Genomic DNA, 24786 nt, shown 5'->3' with positions numbered 1-24786 from the left:
TATTATTTTTAACATGTCAAAACTTCCAACGAAAATTGCAATTATCCTTGGAGCTACCAGGTGGATCCATATGTGGTGTTCCCTGCATCGTGTGGAGGCCATTGCATTTTGGTGTAGCCAATAAGAGATGGTTGCTTGGCTTATGTTCATCCGGCTTGGATGATGGTCCTGTAGTAGGATTTGTGAATGAGTCATGCAATCCTATTGTAGGCCGATTGTGGCACCACTTGTTTTTTCTTTTATTGCAAGACTGTACATATGTTTAACTTTGTTTTAATAAGATAGTTGTGTGCATCAACCTATGAAGAGGTTGGGAATATCCCTTTCCGAAGGAAAGAAAAAGTCTAATTAAGATTTGATCGTTAGATCATTATTTGTGTGGTTGGCACTCTACTACCTTTCCCTATCTTAATAACGAGGAGGGAATCATCTTTCGGACGAAAAAGAACATCGGAGAAATCAAATGCATCAGATATGAGTAATCTGATAGCGTTAGTTACCATCACATCAACCTTTGCTTATTGCTTCTCTGCCTGCAACAATCCCCAAAGTACCTTAATATGATGTGTCATGATAGCATGCATGGTCAATATTCCAATGTTGCGTCAGATACTAGGCTCAAAGTTTTTCTTTCGGTTAAGTTAATGATGCTTGGGTCACAATCTAAGTCTGAACAGATACGCACACAGATCACACTTTGGCATCATCAGGTAGAATTGTACTCCCTCCGTTTAGGTGTGTAAGTCACCTTACGAAAACCAAATAATCCCAAAACACTTAGGCACGGTACATTAGCTCCCTCCTCGTTTCTTGTTTTGTGACATATCAACCAATAAGAGATGTGGGCCGTGCATGCTTTCAATGACTTGAGACTACCAAACATGACATGCAGTATGGTTAGCTCATTGCATGCAATGCTATTAATTAGTAAAAAGACATTAAGTTTTCTCGTTTTCCTCTCCGCCTTGGTCACGGCGCACAACATAAGATGACTTACACACCTAGACGGAGGGAGTACATCTTATGTTAATATTCTGAAGCCCCTTTACTCCTGTACATTCAGGTCAAAATTGAAAAACTCCATAACTTTAGTAAAATGGTTGAGGTAACAATCTTTCTTGAGCAGAACCAGTGTGTGTTGACTGCTTTCTGCTACATATCCTGAATCTTTTTACGACCGCTTTCTGCTACATATCCTGAATCTTTTTACGACCGCTTTTTGGTACATATCCTGGATCTGACTTGTTAAAGCTAGCAAGCGTGTTAATGGAAAAGCCAACCGAATACTCTTTTGTGGTAAAGAGTATTGAAGTTCTTATCAAATCTACAACAACACTAAACAACATTACTGGTCGTGAAAGGAGACGATCAATCAAATCATCAGATGCAACAAACAGTGCCGAGCAAAGTTAATTAACTTGTTTATGTCAATTTGGTCGTGAAAGCACCGAAATAATGACCTGACTCGAGATCCTTTTGCTTTTATCTTTGATGAGTGATGATGGTCGGGCATGGCCGGCTAATGGACTCCAGCATGCATGCTTGCTAAGGGCATGACTGGAGGATTAACAACTCAAAGAATTCACAGGTAGTCGTTAGTAGGCAATCCCCAACCATCAGTAAACTAACTAATGTTCACCCTGTCTAAAAACAATAATTAGTAAACTAATGTTGTATTAACCACCGAGGGGTGAGATGAGAGAACACCAAATGCGCCACGAGGAATTAACACAGGACCGACTAATCAATCGAGCGCGTGCTTTGGTATTCCTTTTTCCCCTCGATTACTTTCTGTGTAGTAGTCATTGGTCAATTCTTTGGGTGTTAATTATTAACACGAGTTGGAAGACAGCTTTGTGGTCGTCGTTGACAACAATCGGTCATGGAAGATGACGTCTGTCGGCCCCATCACATATAGTAGCGTCACGCCGATGAATGCTCTTCAATTCCGTACCCAACACCCGGGGAAATTAGCAGTTTATCACACGATTAATGTAAGATTCATACATAATATATAGTACCATATCGATCATGAACAGTTGCATGCCACGTGACATAAGATGTGTCTATTCTACTTGCGGATACGTGCATATATGCACACTCTTGTATTGTACCACCTCTGTTTTTAACGTAACACGTTTTGGCAGTTCAAATTTGAATTGAACTGCCAAAACGTCTTACATTTAGAAATAAAGGGTGTGTGTATGAATGCATATGCATATGCACGCTTGCATGTGTGTGCACGTCACGTGCTAGGTGCGACGATGTAGCCAACTGAACTTTGCAACAATCCTGGTGGTGATGGAGCGCAGCAGAATCATCGCTAGTGTTGGTACTGGTTTCGGTTTCTGCCTTACAGGTTTCTTAAAGCTCACCTATGAAAATGTGCAAAGAAGTTAATGGTGAAAACAATGATTCTTCCAACAACAAATCCTTTTGACATGGGCAGTCACATATAGGCATCGTTTTCATGGTAAACGCTTTAATTTTCCTTGGTAAAGCGGTACTTGTGCGACTTGACATGTATACCTTATGGTCAGCGTGTATGATTGGGCTGAATTTTTTTGCTGTTTTTATGGGTACATTCCATGTTTATGATTTTCCTTAAATTTCCTGAATTTCATGGTCTCTCGAAGGACATATATACACATTTCAATTAATTTTGAACTTAGATGATGTTTGTGTAAAAAGAATCAGAGATAGGTTTGCATGTTTTTTTGACAATATAAATTTTCTAAGAAATTTGGCAGTTTCCTCCCAGTCTCCCAAACTCACATGGTGATCTCCCCGTGGTGCGAGAAGATCCCGGGCGGCCATGGAAATCTCCCTCGAGGGGATCAGAGCCCTGGGATACTTTCCCCTTACAACCAAATGAGGCCTAAGCGGGAGATGGTTCTTGCGTATGAAGCACAACCCACGATGAAGACAGGATCGATCTAGGCCGATGCCGCATAGAACCAGCCGACCAAGCCAATGGTTGAAACCAACCCGAGGATGGTCTCGACCATCCAAAGGTGGTTCCTTAGGAAAATGAAACACATTTTTTTCTTTAGAAATAACAGAAAACACAAAAATGATGAAGACTATGAGACGTTCTTTTTTTGTTGTTGAGAAACATGTGAGATGTTTCCTACTTGCCCCTTATTGAGGCAAGCTGCCGCTGAATCGCATAGGTAGAGCGATTGGGCCGACCCGTTTAGCTTTTCCAGCTTTCATATATTTTTTGAACCTTTCGGAGGGGTTGGTTTGGTTCAGTTCTTATTTTGTTTTGTTTTTTTCATGTTGTTTCTTTTCACATGTTTTCTTATTTTTCCTTTTCAAAAAACTTTTCTTTTTACAGAATGCTCAGGAATTTCAAGATTGTTGCTTTTTAAGAAAATGTTTGAGTTTTAGGAAATTTAAAAAATGTGCATGTTTTATAAAAATGCTTGCTTTTATAAAAAATACATTTCTCATTATTCAGAAAATTCAAAATTTGTTCATCTTTTCAAAAAAAATGTGTGCAAAATTTAAAACAGTTTTGTTTTAAAATATGTTCAAATATTTGGAAATAATGTTGCATTTTCAAACAATTGAAGACGTTCATGTTTAAAAAAAATCAGGAAATTGTTCGCTTTTCTATAAATGTTCATTTGAAAAAAATCATGTTTAAAAACAATAGAAGCTTAGATATTTTTCCAAAACTGACTGGAAAACCGCGCGCTACGGTGCTTATGAAAGGAAATGCAAAATAAGGCAGGTGGCTTCATGAGTTGGTGCTTTGATCCCTCTAGACTGGGGAGCTCCTTATTGGCGATTTCAGCGCCGGTCTGTTTCTCTTTCTAGCTCCACTATGCATGATAGTGGGCTAAATCTACTAGGCCCAACTGGTGTTTGATCGGTTGCGTGACTGTTTCGACTGAGACCTTTTTCCATTGTTTCGTTTGTCTCATTCCCTTCAGCATATTGTTTCCTTCTAATGCTTGTTTTAAAACGTCCATTCTACTTGAAGATGGTAATAAAACTAAGAAGTATATATCCAGTCAAGATAATTTGGAACTCGAATGCGTGGTTGACCGTTCGAAAAAAGTTCACCAGCATGCGAAAAAGTTTGCGAACGCCAAAAATATTCATGAATTAGGAAAATCATATATTCAAGAAATTTCATAAATTTGACAATTTCGCAAATTTCAAAAAATGTCACGAATTTAAAAATAATAATTTATTCAAAAAATTCCACGAATTCAAAAGTTTCGATTTTATTTCATTTTTTTTCAAACGTTTATTTTTTTTAAATAGTTAAGAAACTTGGAAAAAGTTCATGAGATTTAGGGAAAAAAAATGCAAAAAATGTTTATTTTCGAATTTGAAAAAAAGTTTAAGACCTGGGAAAGTCATAATTTGAGAAAAGATACAAAAATTTAAAAAAGTTAACGAATTTGAATTTTTTTCACAATAATTTGATTTTTTTGAGTAATTTGAAAAAGATTTCATGAATTTGGGGAAATTCCACAAATTTGCAAAAAAATCCAAATTTTTATAAAGTTCATGTATTGGGAAAAATGAAAAATGAAAAAAAGTAAACAAAAAGAGAAAAAAATGGACAAAACCCGAGTGAAATAAGAAAACCGGGAAACCAAAAACACATTAAAAAATGGTTGGGAAGCTTCTGGGAGGTTGCCAGGGTAAGACCCATGGATGAAGTTGACAACCCATACCCCTACCCATTCGGATCGGGTGCTCATGGGCGTGTGAACCCATGCGTCAGATTGCGGACTTGAAGTGAGGGAGTGTGCGCCAGTTGTAGATACCCTGTTTTTGGCGCATAAGGCGCCGAATAGGGTTTGGGCCCAGACTGTGAGGCAAGAGTCTGTCGGAGGAGGCCCATCCACGCAACTGGAGACCCAGTTTCTAGTCGCTGGAGGCCCAGCACGCACGCGTCGCGTCGTTACCGGATCCTGGCCTGGCCGGCCCGCCACGAAGGAAAGAAAACGCGCTTCTGCAGGGTCCTCTCCGCAAAATCGCCTTCCTCTTTCCCCGTCGTCTCCACCAACGCCCGTCCAAATCCAAACCCGAAGGAGGAAGAGAGGCTCGCTAGGGTTCCGCCTCCCGCCGGCCGGAGAGAGAGAGAGAGGATGACGACGGCGGCGCGGCCGACGTGGGCGCCGGCGAAGGGCGGGAACGAGCAGGGCGGCACGCGCATCTTCGGGCCCTCCGGGAAGTACTCCTCCCGCGACCTCGCCGCCCACACCTCCCTCAAGCCCAGGTAAAAATCCAGTCGTCAGTCTGCCCCGCGGTCCGACTCCGATTCCAATTCTGTGCCCCCGTGGCTCGAATCGCGCCCGTCTGGTTAGAGATTTCGCGCCCGCGCTTTAGTTGGAATTTGGGGTGGGGGAAAGGGTTCTAGGGTTCGTCGCTACTGGAGACCTGGGCTCCGTCCAGATCGGGGCGGCTGGCCTCGTCGATCTCGGTGCGGTAGAATTGCTCGGCGACATATGGCCATCGCTAGCTCCTGCCTCGGCGCAGGCTGGGGGTGGTTGTGTATCGCCAACTCCGTATAGTGGTTTCTTACCCTGCCCCGCTAATCGCTTGGAAATGGACGCAGCGTCTGCTATTCTGTGTGGGGTTGCCGGGGTTAGGTCGTTTTCTGTACAATCTGACAAGTAAAGGCACCACTTGTTTACTGCAACAACGGAATTAACTAACCAATATTTACATACATACTTGGCTTAAGAAAGTCTGGATGCGTGTGGAAACCTGCAAAGGTCAAACAGAATGTAGCCGTTTGCTATGTTGGTAGGTGGTACACAGAACAAAGCACCATTTTAGATGTTTGGAGCTGGGGAGCTTACTTAGCACCAAGTGTTAATGTTCTACAGCACTACCTGAATCATGTCTGCTGCTGCAGCGTATGGAGAATAAATTTAACCACCGTAAGCAAATGGTTCATCATGGTGCATATGTTCCTCATTTGGGGTCTATTACCTGTTAACAAGAACCAAGGACCAAGTGGAATTAATCCACTCAGGGATTAGGTTGATCCACTTGCTGTCACCTAAGCCCCACTCGTCTCGTCACCTCTTGTTGTGGATATGTTCCACTAGTAGGAGGAGATTCTTGCAGCCCCCGTGGAAAGAAGTGGATAAAAGTGGTTTGAGCAGGGCATATCCACACCATGCCGAAACCGAACAACCAAATTGATACCCACGGGGAACATATCCCGGCTGAGATGGACCACGTGGTTTGGGCGACGATCACCAGCAATCCACATAGGTTAAACCGTAACTAAGCAAGGCCTTATGTGGTTAAACAATTTGTTCAGCCTTCACATGATTGTTTTATTTATTGTCCCTGGTTAGGGTTCGTCTCGAGGGACTTGGGGTTTCAAGTCCTTACATTGGCTCCGGTTGTGGTTGGTGTTTTGCCAACTTAGTAGCTATATTGCTTCTGTTTAGGGCCTGAATAGGCCATTACAACCGGCTTTTCTCTGCCAATCTTTGCAAATAGTCTGCTACTTGGTTCAAGGTTGCCAGGATTAGGTCGATTTCTGTACAAACCCAGACACTTGTTTACTGCACCAGTATTAGTACTCCCTCCGTCCCAAAATTCTTGTCTTAGATTTGTCTAAATACGGATGTATCTAGTTACGTTTTAGTGTTAGATACATCTGTATGTAGACAATCTAAGACAAGAATTTTGGGACGGAGGGAGAAGTTAATTAACAATACTGAACACACCTGACCTAAATAAGTCCGGTTATGTGGAAAAACCTGGGAATATCAAACAAAATGTAGCTATTTATCACAAGGGCAACCAACTATTTGCATTTTGGAGCTGCAGTAGCTACTTAGCACCAAGTGTAACTTCAACGTTTAGCATAATCACCTGAATTTGTCTGCTGCTGCTGCTGCTGCTGCATCAAGAGAGTAAATCTATGAACAAATTGCTTACCATGGTTCATATATTTGGTTCCTCATCTGGGGTTTATTACCTGTTAAACAAAACTTAGAACACCATATATTGCCAAACTATTGCTTCAGCCTTACATGATTGTTTTTAGTTCTTGACACCGAATCCTTAACAAAATGGGCTGGCAGTTCTTTGATGTCTACATACTGACATTCCCGCTTTATGTGCAGAAAAGAGGGACAACAAACTCAAGAGGAGGTACAGAAGAGGAATCTTAGGGATGAACTTGAGGAGCGTGAACGCAAGCACTTCTCATCCAAGGATAAGTCCTATGTTGGTAATACCTCTGGATCCATCTGCTCTTTCTCCCTCATTTGGGCAGATAGTGCTTGCCATATCCTTTCTTCCGTGATTTTTATCTATTGTTGTTTTATTGTATCTTTGGAATTGTAATTGATTAGTTCAACCACTTCTTTCCCGCAGACGAGAGGGACCGGCGAAAAAGTTCAAGCCTGCTCTTAGAAGGTCGGTGACACTACTTTACCAAAGTATTTTTAGTGCCTAGCTTCAAGGCAGCATAATAATTTACTTGGTTCTTCTGGTAATCACAGGTTCAAAACGGGATGAGGATAAGATAGTTCCACGTGAAATTGATGCAGATGACTCTGATGTGGAACTCAAAAGTGATGATGAAAGGTCTGTTTAGTTCTTGCTCAGTAGGTTATTAATCACACCCGTTCAAAATGCTGATGAGACTCTTCTTTCTGTTACATTATATGGATGGGATCGATACATCTTCTATCTGCATGAATAAATTTGTATCCTAAATTGGGGCCGAAACTGTTCACTATGTGTTATCTACCATAAACTTTGGAATTGGGTGATACACATTCTTATGCTGTCTAGCATGCTTTTCATTGCAGTCGGATTATGTTTATGTTTACAGGAAAAACATATGGTAAAATAGCAAAGAAGAATAATGCAGCAATTGTCCTGATAGTTTTTGGGACAGAGCTGTTAAGCTGGGCCCACTTTTGTAGTTCAGTTGGTTATCTCAACTTATTTTATGTCTTACTCATCAAATTGAATCTTTTATTCAGCGACGATGATGACGACGACGATGACACTGAGGCACTAATGGCGGAGCTTGAAAGGATTAAAAAAGAAAGAGCTGAGGACAGGCTTAGAAAGGTTTGTTGTTTTCTTCTCTGCATTATCATTTTGAGGCGCTCTTTTTCTTTAGGTTTAGAGAATTAATGTGAAGTCATGTCTGTTTGCTGCAGGAGCGTCAGCAAGCAGAAGAAGAGGCCAAGATGAAGGAGGCTGAGCTGATGCGAGGAAACCCACTGATCAATATGAATAACTCCGGTTCCTTCAATGTGAAGAGAAGGTTAGGACAGTGATGCGTGTATCATATTATGTGCTTCTTTTATGTTGTGGTGCCCTTTTTTTTGAAAAAGAATGCCATGCTTTATGCCGAGCTTAATCCTGTTCATATATGTGTTTGTCGCAGGTGGGATGATGATGTTGTATTCAAGAACCAGGCTCGTGGAGAGACCAAGACACCGAAACGGTTCATCAACGATACCATCAGAAGTGATTTCCATCGCAAGTTTCTGCATAGGTACATGAAGTGATTTCCACAGTATGCATGCTGAAAGAGCCTGTGATGTTTCTGTATTCTGAAGATCGATTTGTATGACATAACTGTAACAGCCACGTTATCTTAATGTGATATCTTTACCCTGTTCCTAAGAGTAAAGAAAAGAACCCACTGCTTGTGTATTACTGATGCTTCGCTGAGACCTCAGGATGTTTCTACTGGTACATTGACCTGGAAAATATGTATGCTTGTCGTGTACTCAGTTTGTTTGACTGCCCAGCAGTGTCTTGGAAAGTTCATTGAGTGGTTGATACACCAATTTTCTTGTCGGCCTTCTCTTTGGGAAACTGATTTTAGCAACCAAAGTTCCTTCTCTATTTGATTGTTTTCTGGTTTGGCTAGATGGACAGTTAGTGAGAATTTACCCGAGCAAATTGGCAGGTTACCCTTTGCCTCTTTCTCATGGCATTGGAGTCGTTGTACTGCTCAGAGATTTATATCCTGGTTCTCCAATGTTGGCTGGCCACTTTTTTCATGGCTGGTCGGGAGGAGCTAGGGGACATTTATGTTCTCTCCTTGTTTATTTGGTCAGTCAGTTCTGCTTGCATGGTTGCATTTGCTGTATTCTTACTGTTCAGAATCTGCATAGAAGATATCTTGATTTTGTCGATTGATGTTGAGATAATGTTGCTTGTCATCGAATTCGAATGAAGTAGCTTATTTTCCTTTCTATTTCTTCTCTCCTCTACTTTGGATTTATTGTTTATTTGGTCTTTTATGTTGCATGCAAATTGAATTTCTATTTTCTTGCTGGCTCCTTAGGGGGAAATGATCTTACTTAGCCTGCAATTGAAGTTGTGTTTTTGGTTTGTGGTTCTCACTGTTTTATTAATGTCTAATGTCTAATTTGTGATTACTCTAGTAGTAGGGAGAGCTTTAGCCGAGCAAAATGGCAGGTTACCTTATGCCCCTGTTTCTCATGGCATCGGAGTCGTTGTGCTGCTTGGAGATCAATCACTCCCTGGTTTTCATGATGTTTGCTGGCCACTTTCCAGGGGCAGCTGAGTGAGGCTGGGTGAACATATTCTCTCTTTGGTTGAATTAGTCAGTTGGCCTCCTTGCTCTGCAGTTTTCTTATTTTCCAATGATGTGATCTGGTTTTGTCGGCCATGGCTGAACTTATCTGCTGGTTCTTTCTATTTTATCGGTTGATATTTTCAGATTGTGGCCTGTTTCTTATTGCTATCTACTCCCTCTGTTTCTAAATATTAGACTTTTTAGAGATTCCAGTATGGGCTACATACGGAGTAAAATGAGCGAATCTACAGTCTATATACATCCGAATGTAGTCCATATTAGAATCTCTAAAAGGTCTTATATTTAGGAACGGAGGGAGTACTACCTAGGCCTGCTCCTCCTGACCATGCTTTTCTTTTGATGATTTGGGTCTGTTCAACCCTTTGTTAGTTGGTTGATTTCTGATTAAACTAGACTGAAGTAGTGAGAGTTTAGCCGAGCAAAATGGCAGGTTACCCTATGCATCAGTTTCTCATGGCATTGGAGTTGTTGTGCTGCTCGGAGATCCATCACTCCCTGGTTCTCATGTTGTTTGCTGGCCACTTTCCTGGGGCCGGTGAGCGAGGCTGGGTGAACATAATCTCTCTTTGGTCGAATTAGTATGTGCGCTCTCCTTGCTCCTGCATGTTTAGAGTGATTGAGATCTGTTTTTGTTGGCCTTGGCTGACTCTGTTTTATGCTCCAGAGAAGATATATGATACTCCCTCCGTCCTATAATATAAGAGCGTTTTTTACACTAGTGTAGTGTCAAAAACACTCTTATATTATGGGACAGAGGGAGTACTTATCTGCTGATTCTTTTGATTTTGTTGGTTGATATATGTTCAGACAGTGGTTTGCTGTCTACAACTGGAGCTGCTATTCCTAACCTGCATTTCTTCTGTTTTTTAATGGTTTGTTTGACAGTTGGTTAATTTGTTGATCCCTTATTAGACTAGACTGTAGTAGGGTGGGAGGAAAATGGCAAACTACTCTTTGCTGGCGTTTCACATGGCATTGGAGTCGTGCTGCTGTTGGGAGGTCCATCACTCCTGGCCCTCCAGTGTCCATGCCCACTCTATGGGTTTGGTTGAGACTCGAGAGGGCCTAGGGTCATTGTGTTCAGTCGATTCTGCGTGTATTGGTGTTTGGCTCGAGATTGAGCAAAGGATCTCTGAGCTGGTAATTCTCTTGTTCTTGATGTTCAGATATAAGTTGCTTGTTATTCAATCCAATGTAGTGTATGTTATTTTTCTGGCCTGTGATCTTGAACTCTTGGCAAATAAGATTGAAAGGGCTTGGTGCTCCTCCTGTTACGGTATTTTGAGGACTGATTTTGGCAATATGTGAATCTATGGTCTTGGTTTTCTTTTGGGGAGAGCAACATTCTTATTATCTTGAGAAAAGAGGAAGCCCCTGTTTGATGGAGGGTTAAGGAAGGTTGCTGATGTATGCTGTGTCCCAGAAGAATTTTGTTGTATTGTCCATAGAAGAAATGAAGATGAATCAATGAACCCAGTTACAAGTGTAGGAGAGTAATAAATCGTAGATAACTCTTGTTTTTTTTCCGTTATTAATTGTTTTTGTCCGTTGAGATGTAAGTATCGTAATGTCAGCCGCTTCACAGGAAACTAGGTAAATGCACAGAATAGGGACGAGAGGAGATATGTACTGTACATCCAAGTCACGTCACAGCGACTGTAACTCTGGCCATGATGATGAAGAAGAAGAGATTACACGCGCACCTCACAAATACGCATCCTCTCGAACCCTGTACAGTCGCAGCGCAGCCGTCCACTTGAACCTTAGACTGTCAGCCACCGTATATATAACGGTGCCTACTCTCCGACGCCTTTTATCACCCACGTCTGCTGCGGCGGCAGTTAAGATCCATCAATCCACCGATGCAGGACGGCGACGCCGGATCCCTGCCGTGAGCCGGCGATCGCCTGACTGAGACTGACACACAGGCATAGTCAGCACACACATTGATTCATCCATCTCACTTCATCTTTTGTTCTCTTGTTCGGCCGGACTTGCGGATTTACTGCCAAGTTTGGCCTCGGGCCGCGCTGATAATCTGCAGTCGTGCATGGTGGACTCAGTCATCAACGACGTCTCCGTCAAATTGACCGAATCCGGCCGGGGTTATCTGATCTACGTACCTCTTCAGACGTGAAAGGTGAAATTCCCCCTGGCTCATCATTTACAAGGCGTACAGCATACGTGTCTATCTTCTTGCTGAAAACTGTTTCTTATATTGTCCTTCTTGGTTGCTAATATGTACTAGTCAAATCCATAGATCTCCTGTCTGTAAAAGGTGTGTGTGTGTGCTGAATTTCAGATCTTCGGAAAAAATTCCTGATTTTTACCAGCAAATGATAGTATGATATGATTGCTGGTGCAGTGGGGAATAGGTACACTGTAGTTTGGTGGTATCCTGCCCAAACCTTTTAGACTCGCTACAAACAGAAAGTGGAAACAGCCCCCCAGCCCAATATGATCTTCTAAATTTTGCTATGCTCATCATCAGCGTTTCTTGTATATATATGAACCTTTTTCCCTGTAAGATTAGGCCCTGCTCTGCCTGCATCATGCCTTACTGAAAATTGTTTCTTGATATCATTCTTGGTCGCAATAACCGTTATTCATAAGCTTCACATCATAATGTATACAATTATGTCTACATTGTGAGTTATCTTTTTAGTTGAAAACGTAGATGGCTATCTCAGCTTACTGTTCTTCCATATGAGATTTAGTTGCTTATTTTTAACATTGTAATAAAATAACATGTATTAGTCTTCTCTTCTATTTAACATACGAGCCCCAAATGCATTTGTAGAAATGCACCTGCAAATGGTTAGACAAGATAGCTTTCAAAATTGTTTGGAGTTTATGTGACTGAGAATGTATCCTGTGCACCAAGCCAATTTGTGCACCCAATGCACTGGTGGATTCTGGGCCCTTAGATGAAAAAGAAACGGGCTAGATTTTGGTCAAAAGTTGGACTATGACTTTTTTGCAGAGACAACCTTGTACTTTGCAGTAATTAACCCGCACTCAGAAGACCACACTCCCATCAGAAATCTGCATGTTTATTTTTTTGGCCCAAACACAAAATGATTCATATATTTTGAACCGAATATTCGATTCTAGATCCGTTTTGACTGCTATTTTTTTCTTGACGAGATATTTGAAATAAGATCAATATCGAATTTCCAATTTTTTTTTTTACTTTTTTCAAACTTGACTGAAAACTTGATGTACTAGAAGCATGTTGCACACGAGACCAACGTGTAAGAGAGGCGGATGTTTCTCATAGACGAATTACAAAGCTTGTAAATGTTCTTTTTTCCAGTCAAGTTTTGAGTTAAGTTTCAAAAGGAAAAAAATGAATTTTCAAAAATATACCTAATATTAATCTTGATTCGAAGATCTCGTCAAAGCAAAGAAGGCAGTCAAAACGTTTCCGAAATCATATCTAAAATTAAACACACAGAGTTATTTAGAGGGGAGGGAGATGTGGGTCGATTTTGATAAAATAAAAGGACTGTTCTGCAATGTTTCAACAATCCACCTACCAACCTGATCGTATAGCAACGGAGCATTCAGTGCATGAATTGAGTTGGTGCACCTGATACGTTCTCTTATGTGACTAGTCAGATTGGACGGCGAGATAGATGTGGGTGGGCCTCTTGGTTTAGGAGGTCATGTAGCGCCATTCGGTGGATGGCATGCCTGATCGGGCCAAGGTACGTGGGGCTTGGCGACCGGGATAGATTTGGGGTGTCAGACCTTCTATGCCTGGTGGATCAGATCTAATGTCGTGCGATCGAAAGTGGCTAGAGTGTCGGGGAAAAAATATGCCATCAAATGTCACATGGCGAGAAATAATAAATGTGCATATGTGTAGATCAAGGCATTAGTATCCTTGTGTTTGAGCATGTATTCGAGGAACACAAAACATGTGGAGCAAGGGAAGGTTTATGCGGGTTTGTCAACCAAAGTTAGTCGAACATGCGCATATGAACATAGGTATGATGGTGGGCAAAGAGGAGGAAATATAGTGTTAGGAACTAGATGTAGGAGGGGGCAAGCAAAGTTGAGAATGTAGGTACCAGTTTGTAAAGCTTCAATCGAGAATTAAGGGGGAGGGGGGAAGCAGTAGGACAAGTAATGTGTCTTTTGTAGTACGAATGAGCCGCTTGGTATTTCCATTTTGAGGTGAAGCGTAGGGACAATAGAGGCGAACAGACGCACCATGGCGAGAAAACAACACGCCGGGGGAAGTGGTGAGGGATTCACTCTTTTTTCACATTGCATGCACTTGATGGGAACATGAAATGGAATGAGAATGTTGGTGAAGAAGCGATAGAGAGTAGTAGAGATGTCGGATTTGTGGCGTCGAGAGTAATTCCACAAGTAGTGGGAGAAATCATCATATGGACAATGAGATAATATTGGTAACTAAGAAGCTACAAATAGGTAGGTTAAGTTCACAAATCACAATGGTTAATTGAGAAGGCGCGGTAATAATAGAAGACGTGGAACAAGAACAACAAATGTGGTGTGTTTTTACATGATTCACAAGCATGTGGTGGCGAGTTATCTTTATTACATGATTGAAGGTTTTTGCCCAAAGTGGAAAGATATATTGCATGGTGTATTATGGTTCTCAAAAGTAAAGCCAAGTATATTTTTGCATGGTGTATTATGGTTACAAGCTTTTTTATAATTTCAAATATTATGCATCTAGTGATTTGCCAATGGTTCAGAACCTATATAATAATAAATATATAAATACAAAATCACACAAATCAAATAACACATAACTAATCTGGCCACACAAATGCACGTGTCATACTGCTAGGTTTATATATTTGCAATGACATACCAATGTCAATGTAGTCATATTAAATATCGCTTAGCTAGTTGCATCTACACAAATGTCAGAACAAGCATATATAATCAATCTAGCTAGCCGTGCAAATGTGCAGGCCATCGTACTAGTTTATCTCCCTTAGCTAAGCACAATTGAGCATATCTTCGATACCGTCTGAGACATACAGATAATTAGTTCTAGATCTAGTGGAAGAAAATCATTCGACAGAAACCATGGAGGTATATACAGCCGGCTAGAACTTGGAATACACCTTGCTATCCAGCTTTGTATAGAAGAAACGCTGGAAGTCCTTGAGAATTGCAGCCTCTATGGACATGGACAGGCGCACGCTGCCATCCCCCTGCGCGCCGTTCATCATGAGCACGAAACCTCCGCGGTTTTGCTCGGCACGCAACATAGCCAACGGCTTTCCCCAGCCGAAATCCACATCGTACAAGGGCATGCCGAGCCAGCTGACCACACACAGGTCCGTCGCTGGCAGAACGCCGATAGCCGGGCGGTTGTCCCTCTCTGCCAGGTCGAGCTCGAGGTAGTCGACCGCCGAACGCACCAGCTCGTCGTTCACCCGGCCGAGGGTGTCTCTGATCCGGTGCGCGACGTAGGCTAGATTGCCCGAGACGACGTCCCACGTTTTGTCGGCGACACTTACTTGCAACATCGCGTTGCCGAAGTAGACGTCCGGGAGCGGTGGCGCAATGCTGCGTCGGAAGTTGACCGGGAACTCGAGGCGCGTCGTGGAGTCTGGAGGCAGCCGCCGGGCTAAGCACATGCACCGCCACATGTATGCACTCACGGCGCTGAAGGTGCTCACGCGGCCGCCACCACACATGTGCTTAAGAGCGGAAATTTGATCCTTGCGAAGGGTGAAAACCTCGTTGACGACTACAGGCCCCGGCGCCGGCGGCTGGGACAAGTTCGTTGTCTTGAGGCGGAATAGGGAGAGGGTGTCCGGATGAATAATGGGTGGGTCGCGCGCACATAAGAGTGTGCGGTCAAGGTAGGGGAACTTCACCACATCCCGGTCGCCATCCCTGGAGAAGGCTGACCATGTCTGGAAGAAGTGAAACGCGGCAGTGCCATCCATAGCGCCTTGGTGCGTTGCCGTCCCTAAGGCCACTCCACCACACTTGAAGAATGTCACCTGCATACATATATAGATTTGCATGTCGCACATATTACTTGCTTGTTGTTACCATATGTAAGCATGTTTGTGCTATTGCAATATAGTAGTTGATTTGGTGGAGTTCATTGCATAAAACCACCATATTTCGGGCTTCTTTTGCAAAAAAAAATCACATGATCCCTAATCATTTGTAAAAATCACCGCGCACTCAGTAAACTTTTTGCAAAAAACACTGATCAGGTGATTTAGCCCGTTTAATCACTTTCTGACAAGTGGGGCCGGAATGTAAGGAGCTGACTTGGCAACATATTAACACACATACCCCTACATCTAAAAGAAAAACGCAATCAGGCCCTCCCCTTGTGGATACCACGACAGGGCCTGGGCACGCCGCCGGCCTTCAAGGCCACGCGAGCAGCAGCCGCACTCGCGCTGCTTCCGGCAGATGGCAGGGCCACAGTGGAGCGAGCGAGCGTCGGATCCGCCACCTGCATGTCCAGCTCTTCGCTCGGCTCCGACGTCCCGGCGGCTTCGGTGAAGAGCTCGGCGGCCACGGCAGGTTCGGTGAAGAGCCGGTGACCACCGCTGCCCCGTGTACCATCTCCTTCCTCCTCCCTTTTCTTTCCTTCTCCTCTGGGACGACGCGTACCTCGCCCCTGCCTAGCCCAGCCGCTGCCGGCCACAGTCGGCCCAACCACGACCATGTTCACGGCGACGGATTCTGCGGCGGCCCGCAGCCCCCACTGCTCTCCAACGTGCTACCCGCCACGCACAGGTGCGCATGAAGGAAATATACCCTAGAGGCAATAATAAAGTTGTTATTTATATTTCCTTATATCATGATAAATGTTTATTATTCATGCTAGAATTGTATTAACCGAAAACTTAGTACATGTGTGAATACATAGACAAACAGAGTGTCACTAGTATGCCTCTACTTGACTAGCTCGTTGAATCAAAGATGGTTAAGTTTCCTAGCCATAGACATGAGTTGTCATTTGATTAACGGGATCACATCATTAGAGAATGATGTGATTGACTTCACCCATTCCGTTAGCTTAGCACTTGATCGTTTAGTATATTGCTATTGCTTTCTTCATGACTTATACATGTTCCTATGACTATGAGATTATGCAACTCCCGAATACCGGAGGAACACTTTGTGTGCTACCAAACGTCACAACGTAACTGGGTGATTATAAAGGTGCTCTACAGGTGTCTCCGAAGGTACTTGTTGAGTTGGCATAGATCGAGATTATGATTTGTCACTCCGACTGTCGGAGAGGTATCTCTGGGCCCTCTCGGTAATGCACATCACAATAAGCCTTGCAAGCAATGTGACTAATGAGTTAGTTGCGGGATGATGCATTACGGAACGAGTAAAGAGACTTGCCGGTAACGAGATTGAACTAGGTATTGAGATACCGACGATCGAATCTCGGGCAAGTAACATACCGATGACAAAGGGAATAACGTATACTGTTATGCGGTTTGACCGATAAAGATCTTCGTAGAATATGTAGGAACCAATATGAGCATCCAGGTTCCGTATTGGTTATTGACCGGAGATGAGTCTCCGTCATGTCTACATAGTTCTCGAACCCGTAGGGTCCGCACGCTTAACGTTTGGTGACGATCAGTATTATGAGTTTATGTGTTTTGAAGTACCGAAGGTAGTTCGGAGTCCCGGATATGATCACGGACATGACGAGGAGTCTCGAAATGGTCAAGACATAAAGATCGATATATTGGATGACTATGTTTGGACATCGAAAAGGTTTCGAGAGAGTTTGGGCATATACCGGAGTACCGGGGGGTTACCGGAACCCCCCAGGGAGTATAATGGGCCTTATGGGCCTTAGTGGAGAGAGAGAGGGGTGGCCAGGGCAGGCCGTGCGCCCCCTCCCCTCTGGTCCGAATTGGACTAGGAAGGGGGGGGGGGGCGGCGCCTCCTTTCCTTCTCCCTCTCTCCTCCTTCCTTCTCTCCTACTCCTACTACATGGAAGGGGGGAGGGGGAATCCTACTCCCGGTGGGAGTAGGACTCCCCAGGGCACGCCATAGTGGAGGGCCGACCCTCCCCCTCCTCCACTCCTTTATATACGGGGGAGGGGGGCACCCCATAGATACACAAGTTGATCATTGATCTCTTAGCCATGTGCGGTGCCCCCCTCCACCATAATCCACCTCGGTCACATCATCGTAGTGCTTAGGTGAAGCCCTGCGCCGGTAGCTTCATCATCACCGTCATCACGCCGTCGTGTTGACGAAGCTCTCCCTCGAAGCTCTACTGGATCGTGAGTTCATGGGACGTCATCGAGCTGAACGTGTGCAGATTGCGGAGGTGCCGTACGTTCGGTACTAGGATCGGTCGATCGTGAAGACGTACGACTACATCAACCGCGTTGTCATAACGCTTCCGCTTATGATCTACGAGGGTACGTAGACAACACTCTCCCCTCTCGTTGCTATGCATCACCATGATCTTGCGTGTGCGTAGGAAATTTTTTGAAACTACTACGTTCCCCAACAACGCACCACCGCCGTCTCCTCTACTCCATTAATCCATGACAAGGAGGGTGGAAGTCGGGGACGAACTCTAGGTGCAGGCCCGAGCCTCCGGCGCGCGTCGACATTGCCCGCTCCTGGTTGCCTGGGACACCATGGTCGTCTCCCCATGTCGGCGCCGGCCACGTGGCTTGGACGGCGAGTAAAGGGGGCCGCAACCTGCTAGTCCCGCGTGCGCACGCCCAGGCGACTCCGACACAGGTGGCGCAGGGGTCGGCCTTGGCTGGCCAGTACCGCGCACGCACCTCGCCGCCGAGCTCTTGGTTGCCGGCCACGTGCTCACCTCACTGTCGGTGACGAGGGACCGAGCTCCTGTTCTGGTCGAGGTCGGGACGAACTGCAGATGGTGGGGTCAGCGTGCGCGGAGGAGGGGTTGATTGCTTTTCTATTTGAGATCCAGGTGTGTGTGTGTGTGTAAAGTTTTTGCTGTTGCTTTTTTTTAAATCCAGGAAGGTATATGTCAATTTGTTGCCAAATCAGCTCCTTACATTCTGGCCCCACTTGTCAGAAAGTGATTAAACGGGCTAAATCACCTGATCAGTGCTTTTTGAAAAAGTTTATTGAATTCGCGGTGATTTTTGCAAATGATTAGGGACCAGGTGGTTTTCTGCAGAAGAAGCATGAAATGTGGTGGTTTTATGCAATTAACTCTCATTTGGTGAGAAAGAAAGAAAAACTAAGGGCCTGGTTGGATTGAGGATATTTCTTTGTGTGCTTTTGCTCTTTCAGTGCCTACTTAAGAAAGAATCAAACCTGGGTGGCGCACAGGATGTCCGATGAGTCGTCCATGCGGGGAACAAACAACCTCCTTAGCTTTGATGATGGCTTCAAGTCGCGGAAATCATTGATGGTGAGACGAGAGTAGGCCATAAGAAAAAGCATGCCCTTACCGTTGCAGTCGATCTCCAACCTGCCATGGGCGCCCACCCTGAGCCGGCCGGCCATGGGGTAGAAGGCCACAAGAGCCTTGCCCAGCGCAGTCTTCAACTTAGTCACGTCAAAGAAGTCTTGGGCACTGGTTTCGTCGACACAAGGACGGTAGAAGTGGACGAGAGGGGTGTAGCCTCTGCTGGCCAGCATGATGTCGAGTGGCGAGAGCCAGAGCGCTTTTCTAGGCGTGTCTACGGCCGGGGTTACAAAGCACGACTCTACCACCAGCACCTCCTCCTCACCGGCGGCCATTCTTCTTCTTTCTTGCTCTCCTCCCCCGTTCTCTTTCTTTCTTCTAGTGCTACTCTGATGGAAATGGGCACCGAGCAGCAATGATTTAAAGACAAAGATTTCTGACATATGACGATAAAAAAAGTCAATACAGCTCGGCTAGATCGGAATTGTGGGTCCAATCCTTACGCCATGACAATGAGATGCTTCTTCCTTAAAATAAAATAAAAACAAAGGTAGATAAAGGCTGCTGGAGCGTCGTTTTCTTCCCTACAGCGATGACTCGTATTAGAGCATCTTCAGTAGAAAGTGTAGATGTAAAAATACCTAATTTTTGCATCTTCAAAGCCCAAAAACCCCTCTCCAACAGATGATGTAGATGCAAAAGATTTTACATCTGTGTCTTTCGGAGATGTAAAATACAACACCTTGCGTTGCAAATTTGCATCTCCGCTGACCGGAGATGTAAAAAGGGCAGCCGCGCGCCAACCGCCAACTACCGTTCCATTTGCTTCCCCCCACCCATCTTCTTCGTCCCGCCGCCCAGCCGCACTTCCTTCCACCCGCCCACCACACCCCGCCGCTGCCGCCCCACGCCAAATCCATCCCCTCCAGCACCTCCGTCACCGGTTCCCGCATGTTTCGACCGCCGGCCGCCGCCCCACGCCACGTATCGGGCGTTTTTACCATCGCCGCTTGATTCCGCCGCCGCCACTTAATTCCACCACCACAGCCGCCCCACCCACATCCCCACACTGTCGCCGCTCATTGGACCTCCGCACTGACAGCCTCGCTCGCCGCCCTGCCCCACCGCTGCCTACAGCCCTGCCCGCCACCCCGCACCACTGCAGTCGACCCGCACCACCACACTGACCGTTGCCTGCCGCAGAAGAAGCTCCCGAAGAGCAAGACGGGTTCTTTCGGCATGCGGGCGAAGCCATCCGGCCATTTTGGCATGGAGTTCTCCGATGTCGGCCACCGCTCTGGCTCGGCACCAACCCCACCGTCCATGAGGCTGCGCGTGCCTATGACGTGGCTATGTGGTGTAATCAAGTAGTAGTTGAATTTGCTATGTTTGAATTTACATGTTTCAAATGAAGTAGTAGTTGAAGTATAGTTTTACATCTCCATTTGCATCTTCTATTAGAGTTGCTGTTTTACATCTCCAATATACATTTTCTGTTGGAGTTGCCCCTTTTTTGGAGATGTAAATTTTTACATCTCCAAAATTGCATCTTCTATTGGATGACAATCAAAACACATGCATGGTGGCCCGTCTCCCTCAACATAACTGATAAATATCACGTGGAAGTAGATCTTATTAGGAGCTTTTACCATTTTGAGCGAAGATCTTGTTAGGAGCTTGTTTCTACATGCATGAATGCATGACATAAACACATGGATGAATCATTCAACATTATTACATAACCACATGTTTTTTTAGCCTGCACGCATATTTGTTGGATAACCCTTATGATTGGATCTTATGAGGATTCTCTGGTGGCTCTATAATGGGAAGCCTTCAACAACAACACCCCCCCCCCCCCCCCCCCACCCGCGCCACCACACTAGATGTGCCGCTACCGGGTCCATCAAATTTTCCTCTTTTACTCTCAGTGATATGTTTGTTTCCCTAGCATACTTGAGGACTTAAATTCTGTACAGCATTTCACCCGCGACAATTCTTACACCATTAAAATTTTACTCCTTAGGTTTTACCATGAAGGATCTAGCATTTCGGAAAATCATCATGAGATCCAGTAGTCACGATGACCTCTATAAGTCAGCAACTATCCTCCAACAAGTCTCTCCTTCGTTGGCGACTTCCATGTTCTACATTACCCAAAAACTTCCTTCACTCACGTAATAAAGACACCTAGCCTCCTCTTGTTTGTGAATCATGTCAAATAGGAAAACAACCATGTATGCTATTTCCCCGTTCCACGTCTATTACTACTGCACCTTTCCAAATAATTCATTGTCATTTCTGGACTTCGCCTAGCTATTTGTAGGTACTTGGGCTACCAATATTATCTTATTCTCCTTGACGATTTCTCCCAAAGAAAAGGAAATGTTTCAAGATTATATGCATTTAATTATTTTTCACCTTCTTGGATACCACCCACTGAAAAAATAGTGCGCTATAGCGTGTAGAGAATTGTCTCGCTAAAGAAATCAGTATACAATCTCTTGCTAATAGCAATTCTATAGCACGCTATAGCACACTAATAGTGTATTTTAAGGAGCGGAGCTATTTTGTATAGCACGCTATTTTATTTTACCCTGATACCACCCCATTCAGTGTACCATGTGAGCTTAAAGATAGTCTCAAGCAAAAACGAGTACAAAACTTTACAGATATATTCTCTGTCACAGTGGAGCACAATAGTCGTCGGAGTAATGCTACACATACATAGATTTATACGGGTTTTACAAACAGATGAGTTTTGATTGGAGATTATGGGGGAGGAGGGGCCCACCCCCATGAAAATCAGGGGGGAATGGTTAGTTAGATAGAAAGAATCCTAGCCAGCGTGTAATTGCGTGCAACTGTTTATACATTAGCATTATTGTAGTCATCGGTGGAGTATCCTTTTCAGATGTACATGTCTCCTCCCCTCAAAAAAATAAAAAATAAGATGTACATGGCTCCACATTGGCTGGATAAGTCACCGATCGATATGAGCATATTTTACTCACTACACCTTGCTAACCACCCTCGTCTCTTCTAGCTTTAAAATACAGATGATCAAACATCTTGCAAGTCTCTAAAAAAATGATGAAGTCTTCTTAATCATGATTAAGCTCTGGCCTCATGTGAGTTCGATGGTTGGCCCGTCCAAGTCTCCACCAACTCTTTAGGAAAAAGTAAGCATCTTCTTGGAGGCTGGCCTTTCAAACATCATACTCTCCCCGTCCTAAAATGTAAGATAAAAATGATCTTACATCTTGGGATGGGGAGAGTAGTTCATTATAGAGGCCAACAAGTTAAGTTGTGTCTCAGAATCTTACATGCCCAGAAAAGAGAAAGCAAGAAAAAGAAAGGTTTTGTATGTAAATGGCATGAACCTTTTTATCCTTATCGGTTGAAATGAGGAGTAGAGAGCTATTTTCATATTAAAAGATCAAACAAACAGACAAACAGCTCTACACAACCTTTTGTTCCACAAAAGCCCCACCGACGAAGCGACGAACAACCACTAGCTGAAATCCCCTTCCTTCTCAGCCCCTTTCTCCTCAGTCCACAGAGAAACAAATGTAGAACCGGTGACGACAGTTCATCACGGAAGAAAGAACAAACGACGAAGTTTACCACTAGCTGAAATTAAGGGGCTGCTACCCAAAAAAGAAAGGTTAGGACCGCTAGTTCCGAGCTTCATTTAATGGCTCTCGTTTAAATTTTGGATCTAAACACATCTAGTTCAATTGGCATGCACGAGCAATTTACTTATTACACATTTGAATTTCAGTTGTGATAAATACTTTTTAGGAGTGAACAGTTTCTTTAGTTTTAAACTTATTGGAGTAACGATGGAGTTATGAATAAGTATAACTTGAAGTAAAAAAAAAACAGCATCTCAAGACTCAAGTTGTTGGCTCACTGGAATCTGAGTCTTGAGGTATATTCAATTTAGTCTTCTTGGATACCACCTCATTGATCAGTGTACCAGGTGAGATTAATGATGCTCTCTGATCTCGGATGGTTCAAAATGCAAACAAAAAACTAGCATTGTGTCCTTTTCAGACGTTCGTGGCTCCCCATTGGCCACATAAGTCACCGATGGATCAGTTGATCTGCCATATTTGAATCACCAGACCTTGCTAACCACCCTTGTCTATAGCATGATCAAACATCGTCTCGCAGGTCTCTAAAAAAACATGGTCTAAGTCCTCGTATTTAGTCCATTGAGCTGCGGCCTCGTGTGAGTTGGATCATTGGCTCGGGTGAGGACGGCCTTTGGAATAATGTAGTAGTTCATTCAAGACGCAAGCAAGTCAAGTTGTTTTTGAGAACGCTATAAAAATGGAGTACAAAAATGGTTCAGTACGCAAGTGATCCATTCACCAAAGACACATAGACAAACAAACAAACAAACAAACAAACAGCTCTACACAGCCTTTCGTTTCACAAAAACCCCACTGTTGAACTTTATCACTAGTTAAAATTAAGGGAGTGCTAGTCTTGGGTTTTGTAATGGCTCTCATTTCTTTCAGATCTGGTCACCATCACATGGCAAATTTACAAATTAACACAGCAGAGGAGCCATCCTATTCCTTGTCTCCACTGCCGCTCTTCCCAGCAAATTTTTTGCCACCGAAAGGTGCTCCTTTCGAAATGTCCACTTCAAGGCTAGCTGCCGCTGGCTTTGAACATATGCAAACACCAATTCCACTTGCTCCGGTAACTAGTTCGCACCCTAACCGCATCTTATGGCATGAAAATTAGCATACGGCTGGGTGTTGTTAAGACATCGTATTGTTGCATATTCATGCACGATCTCCTCTAACCGCATAGGCTGGTGGTTGACTGATCTAGGAAAACAGCAAACGGGCCAGCTCCATAGCGTGCGGGAAGAAAAGGCCCAACTGCTTGAGGTGCAGGTTGTCTAACCGCATCGTGAGACCGGCCTAGGACTAGCGATAGTTAGCTGGAACTAACTGTACGGGAGAGGTAGCACAGGCAAGAGGCTTAGGTGCCTAAGATTTTGGGATTTTTGGAAAAAGCTTGGGTGCCTAAGATTTTAGGAAGGAGTAACTCACAAACCTTTTTTACAGACATTAGCGTATACAATATGATGTTAAGCTTCCGAACAGTACCTGATCTTACAGGGAAATAGGTACTCCCTCTGTAAAGAAATATAAGATCATTTAGATCACTATATTAGTGATCTAAACCATCTTATATTTCTTTACAGAGGGAGTACATATACAAGAAATGCATAAGAATATGGGGCATAAACAAGCCAATTTTAGCAGACCACAATGAAGAATGGAGCTGTTTGAATCTTTGTCTCTATGGATTCTAAAAAGTTTTGATTGGATATCAGACCTGTGTAACTACTCACTAGTGCACCAGCGATCACATAATATTATGGTGAAATTCAGCAAGCATACATACCTTCTATACACAATAGATTTATTATAAACAGGATAACAATATCTGGATTTGATTAGTATGTATGAGTAAGTAAAAGCCAATAAGGAGACAAGGCATGGACTAGTGCACACCTTGGAGATGATGAACTGGGGATCTTCCCTTCCACGTCTAAACAGATAGATGCATCTTTAGTCAATCATACCCCTTGCCAGAAGAGTACCATATACGCTGATTGAATAAACCCGGCCTGATTTGATAACTTTGACGGAAACGACACTGACGGCTGATGACACCATGTACTTCTCCAACTTAGGAATTAGATTGCTATCAAGAGGCGGCCCAAGGCCAAACTTAACTGTAAACAAAGGGCAAGAGACACAAGTCAGAA

At 43.9% G+C, this 24786-nt stretch overlaps 2 protein-coding genes across 2 annotated transcripts; one reads left to right on the top strand and one right to left on the bottom strand.

The window, feature by feature from the left end:
• Positions 1-4984: 4984 nt before the first annotated feature.
• LOC109771859 (uncharacterized) lies at positions 4985-8749 on the top strand. The gene is made up of 7 exons (XM_020330553.4): positions 4985-5245; positions 7119-7225; positions 7372-7413; positions 7500-7584; positions 7989-8079; positions 8172-8278; positions 8402-8749. Exons 1-7 carry the CDS (start codon positions 5115-5117, stop codon positions 8523-8525), a joined length of 687 nt encoding a protein of 228 aa, XP_020186142.1. The 5' UTR covers positions 4985-5114; the 3' UTR covers positions 8526-8749.
• A 5015-nt stretch (positions 8750-13764) lies between these two features.
• On the bottom strand, positions 13765-19525 carry LOC109771861 (putrescine hydroxycinnamoyltransferase 1). Its single transcript, XM_020330554.4, has 2 exons — positions 18893-19525; positions 13765-15591 (listed from the first exon to the last, which is right to left on the bottom strand). The coding sequence occupies exons 1-2, from the start codon at positions 19427-19429 to the stop codon at positions 14683-14685; spliced, it is 1446 nt and encodes a 481-aa protein (XP_020186143.2). The 5' UTR covers positions 19430-19525; the 3' UTR covers positions 13765-14682.
• Between the last annotated feature and the right edge of the window lie 5261 nt (positions 19526-24786).

Source organism: Aegilops tauschii, chromosome 7, assembly GCF_002575655.3.
Source record: "Aegilops tauschii subsp. strangulata cultivar AL8/78 chromosome 7, Aet v6.0, whole genome shotgun sequence".
Taxonomy (NCBI): Eukaryota; Viridiplantae; Streptophyta; class Magnoliopsida; order Poales; family Poaceae; genus Aegilops; species Aegilops tauschii.
This window is presented reverse-complemented; position numbering and strand designations above follow the sequence as displayed.

Coding starts and splice junctions, on each gene's coding strand:
- LOC109771859 (XM_020330553.4), top strand. CDS start 5,115: ATGACGACGGCGGCGCGGCCGACGTGGGCGCCGGCGAAGGGCGGGAAC. Junction 7,414..7,499: donor TTCAAGCCTGCTCTTAGAAG/GTCGGTGACACT, acceptor TGGTAATCACAG/GTTCAAAACGGGATGAGGAT. Junction 8,080..8,171: donor CTGAGGACAGGCTTAGAAAG/GTTTGTTGTTTT, acceptor TGTTTGCTGCAG/GAGCGTCAGCAAGCAGAAGA.
- LOC109771861 (XM_020330554.4), bottom strand. CDS start 19,429: ATGTCAGAAATCTTTGTCTTTAAATCATTGCTGCTCGGTGCCCATTTC. Junction 15,592..18,892: donor ACATCCTGTGCGCCACCCAG/GTTTGATTCTTT, acceptor ATATGTATGCAG/GTGACATTCTTCAAGTGTGG.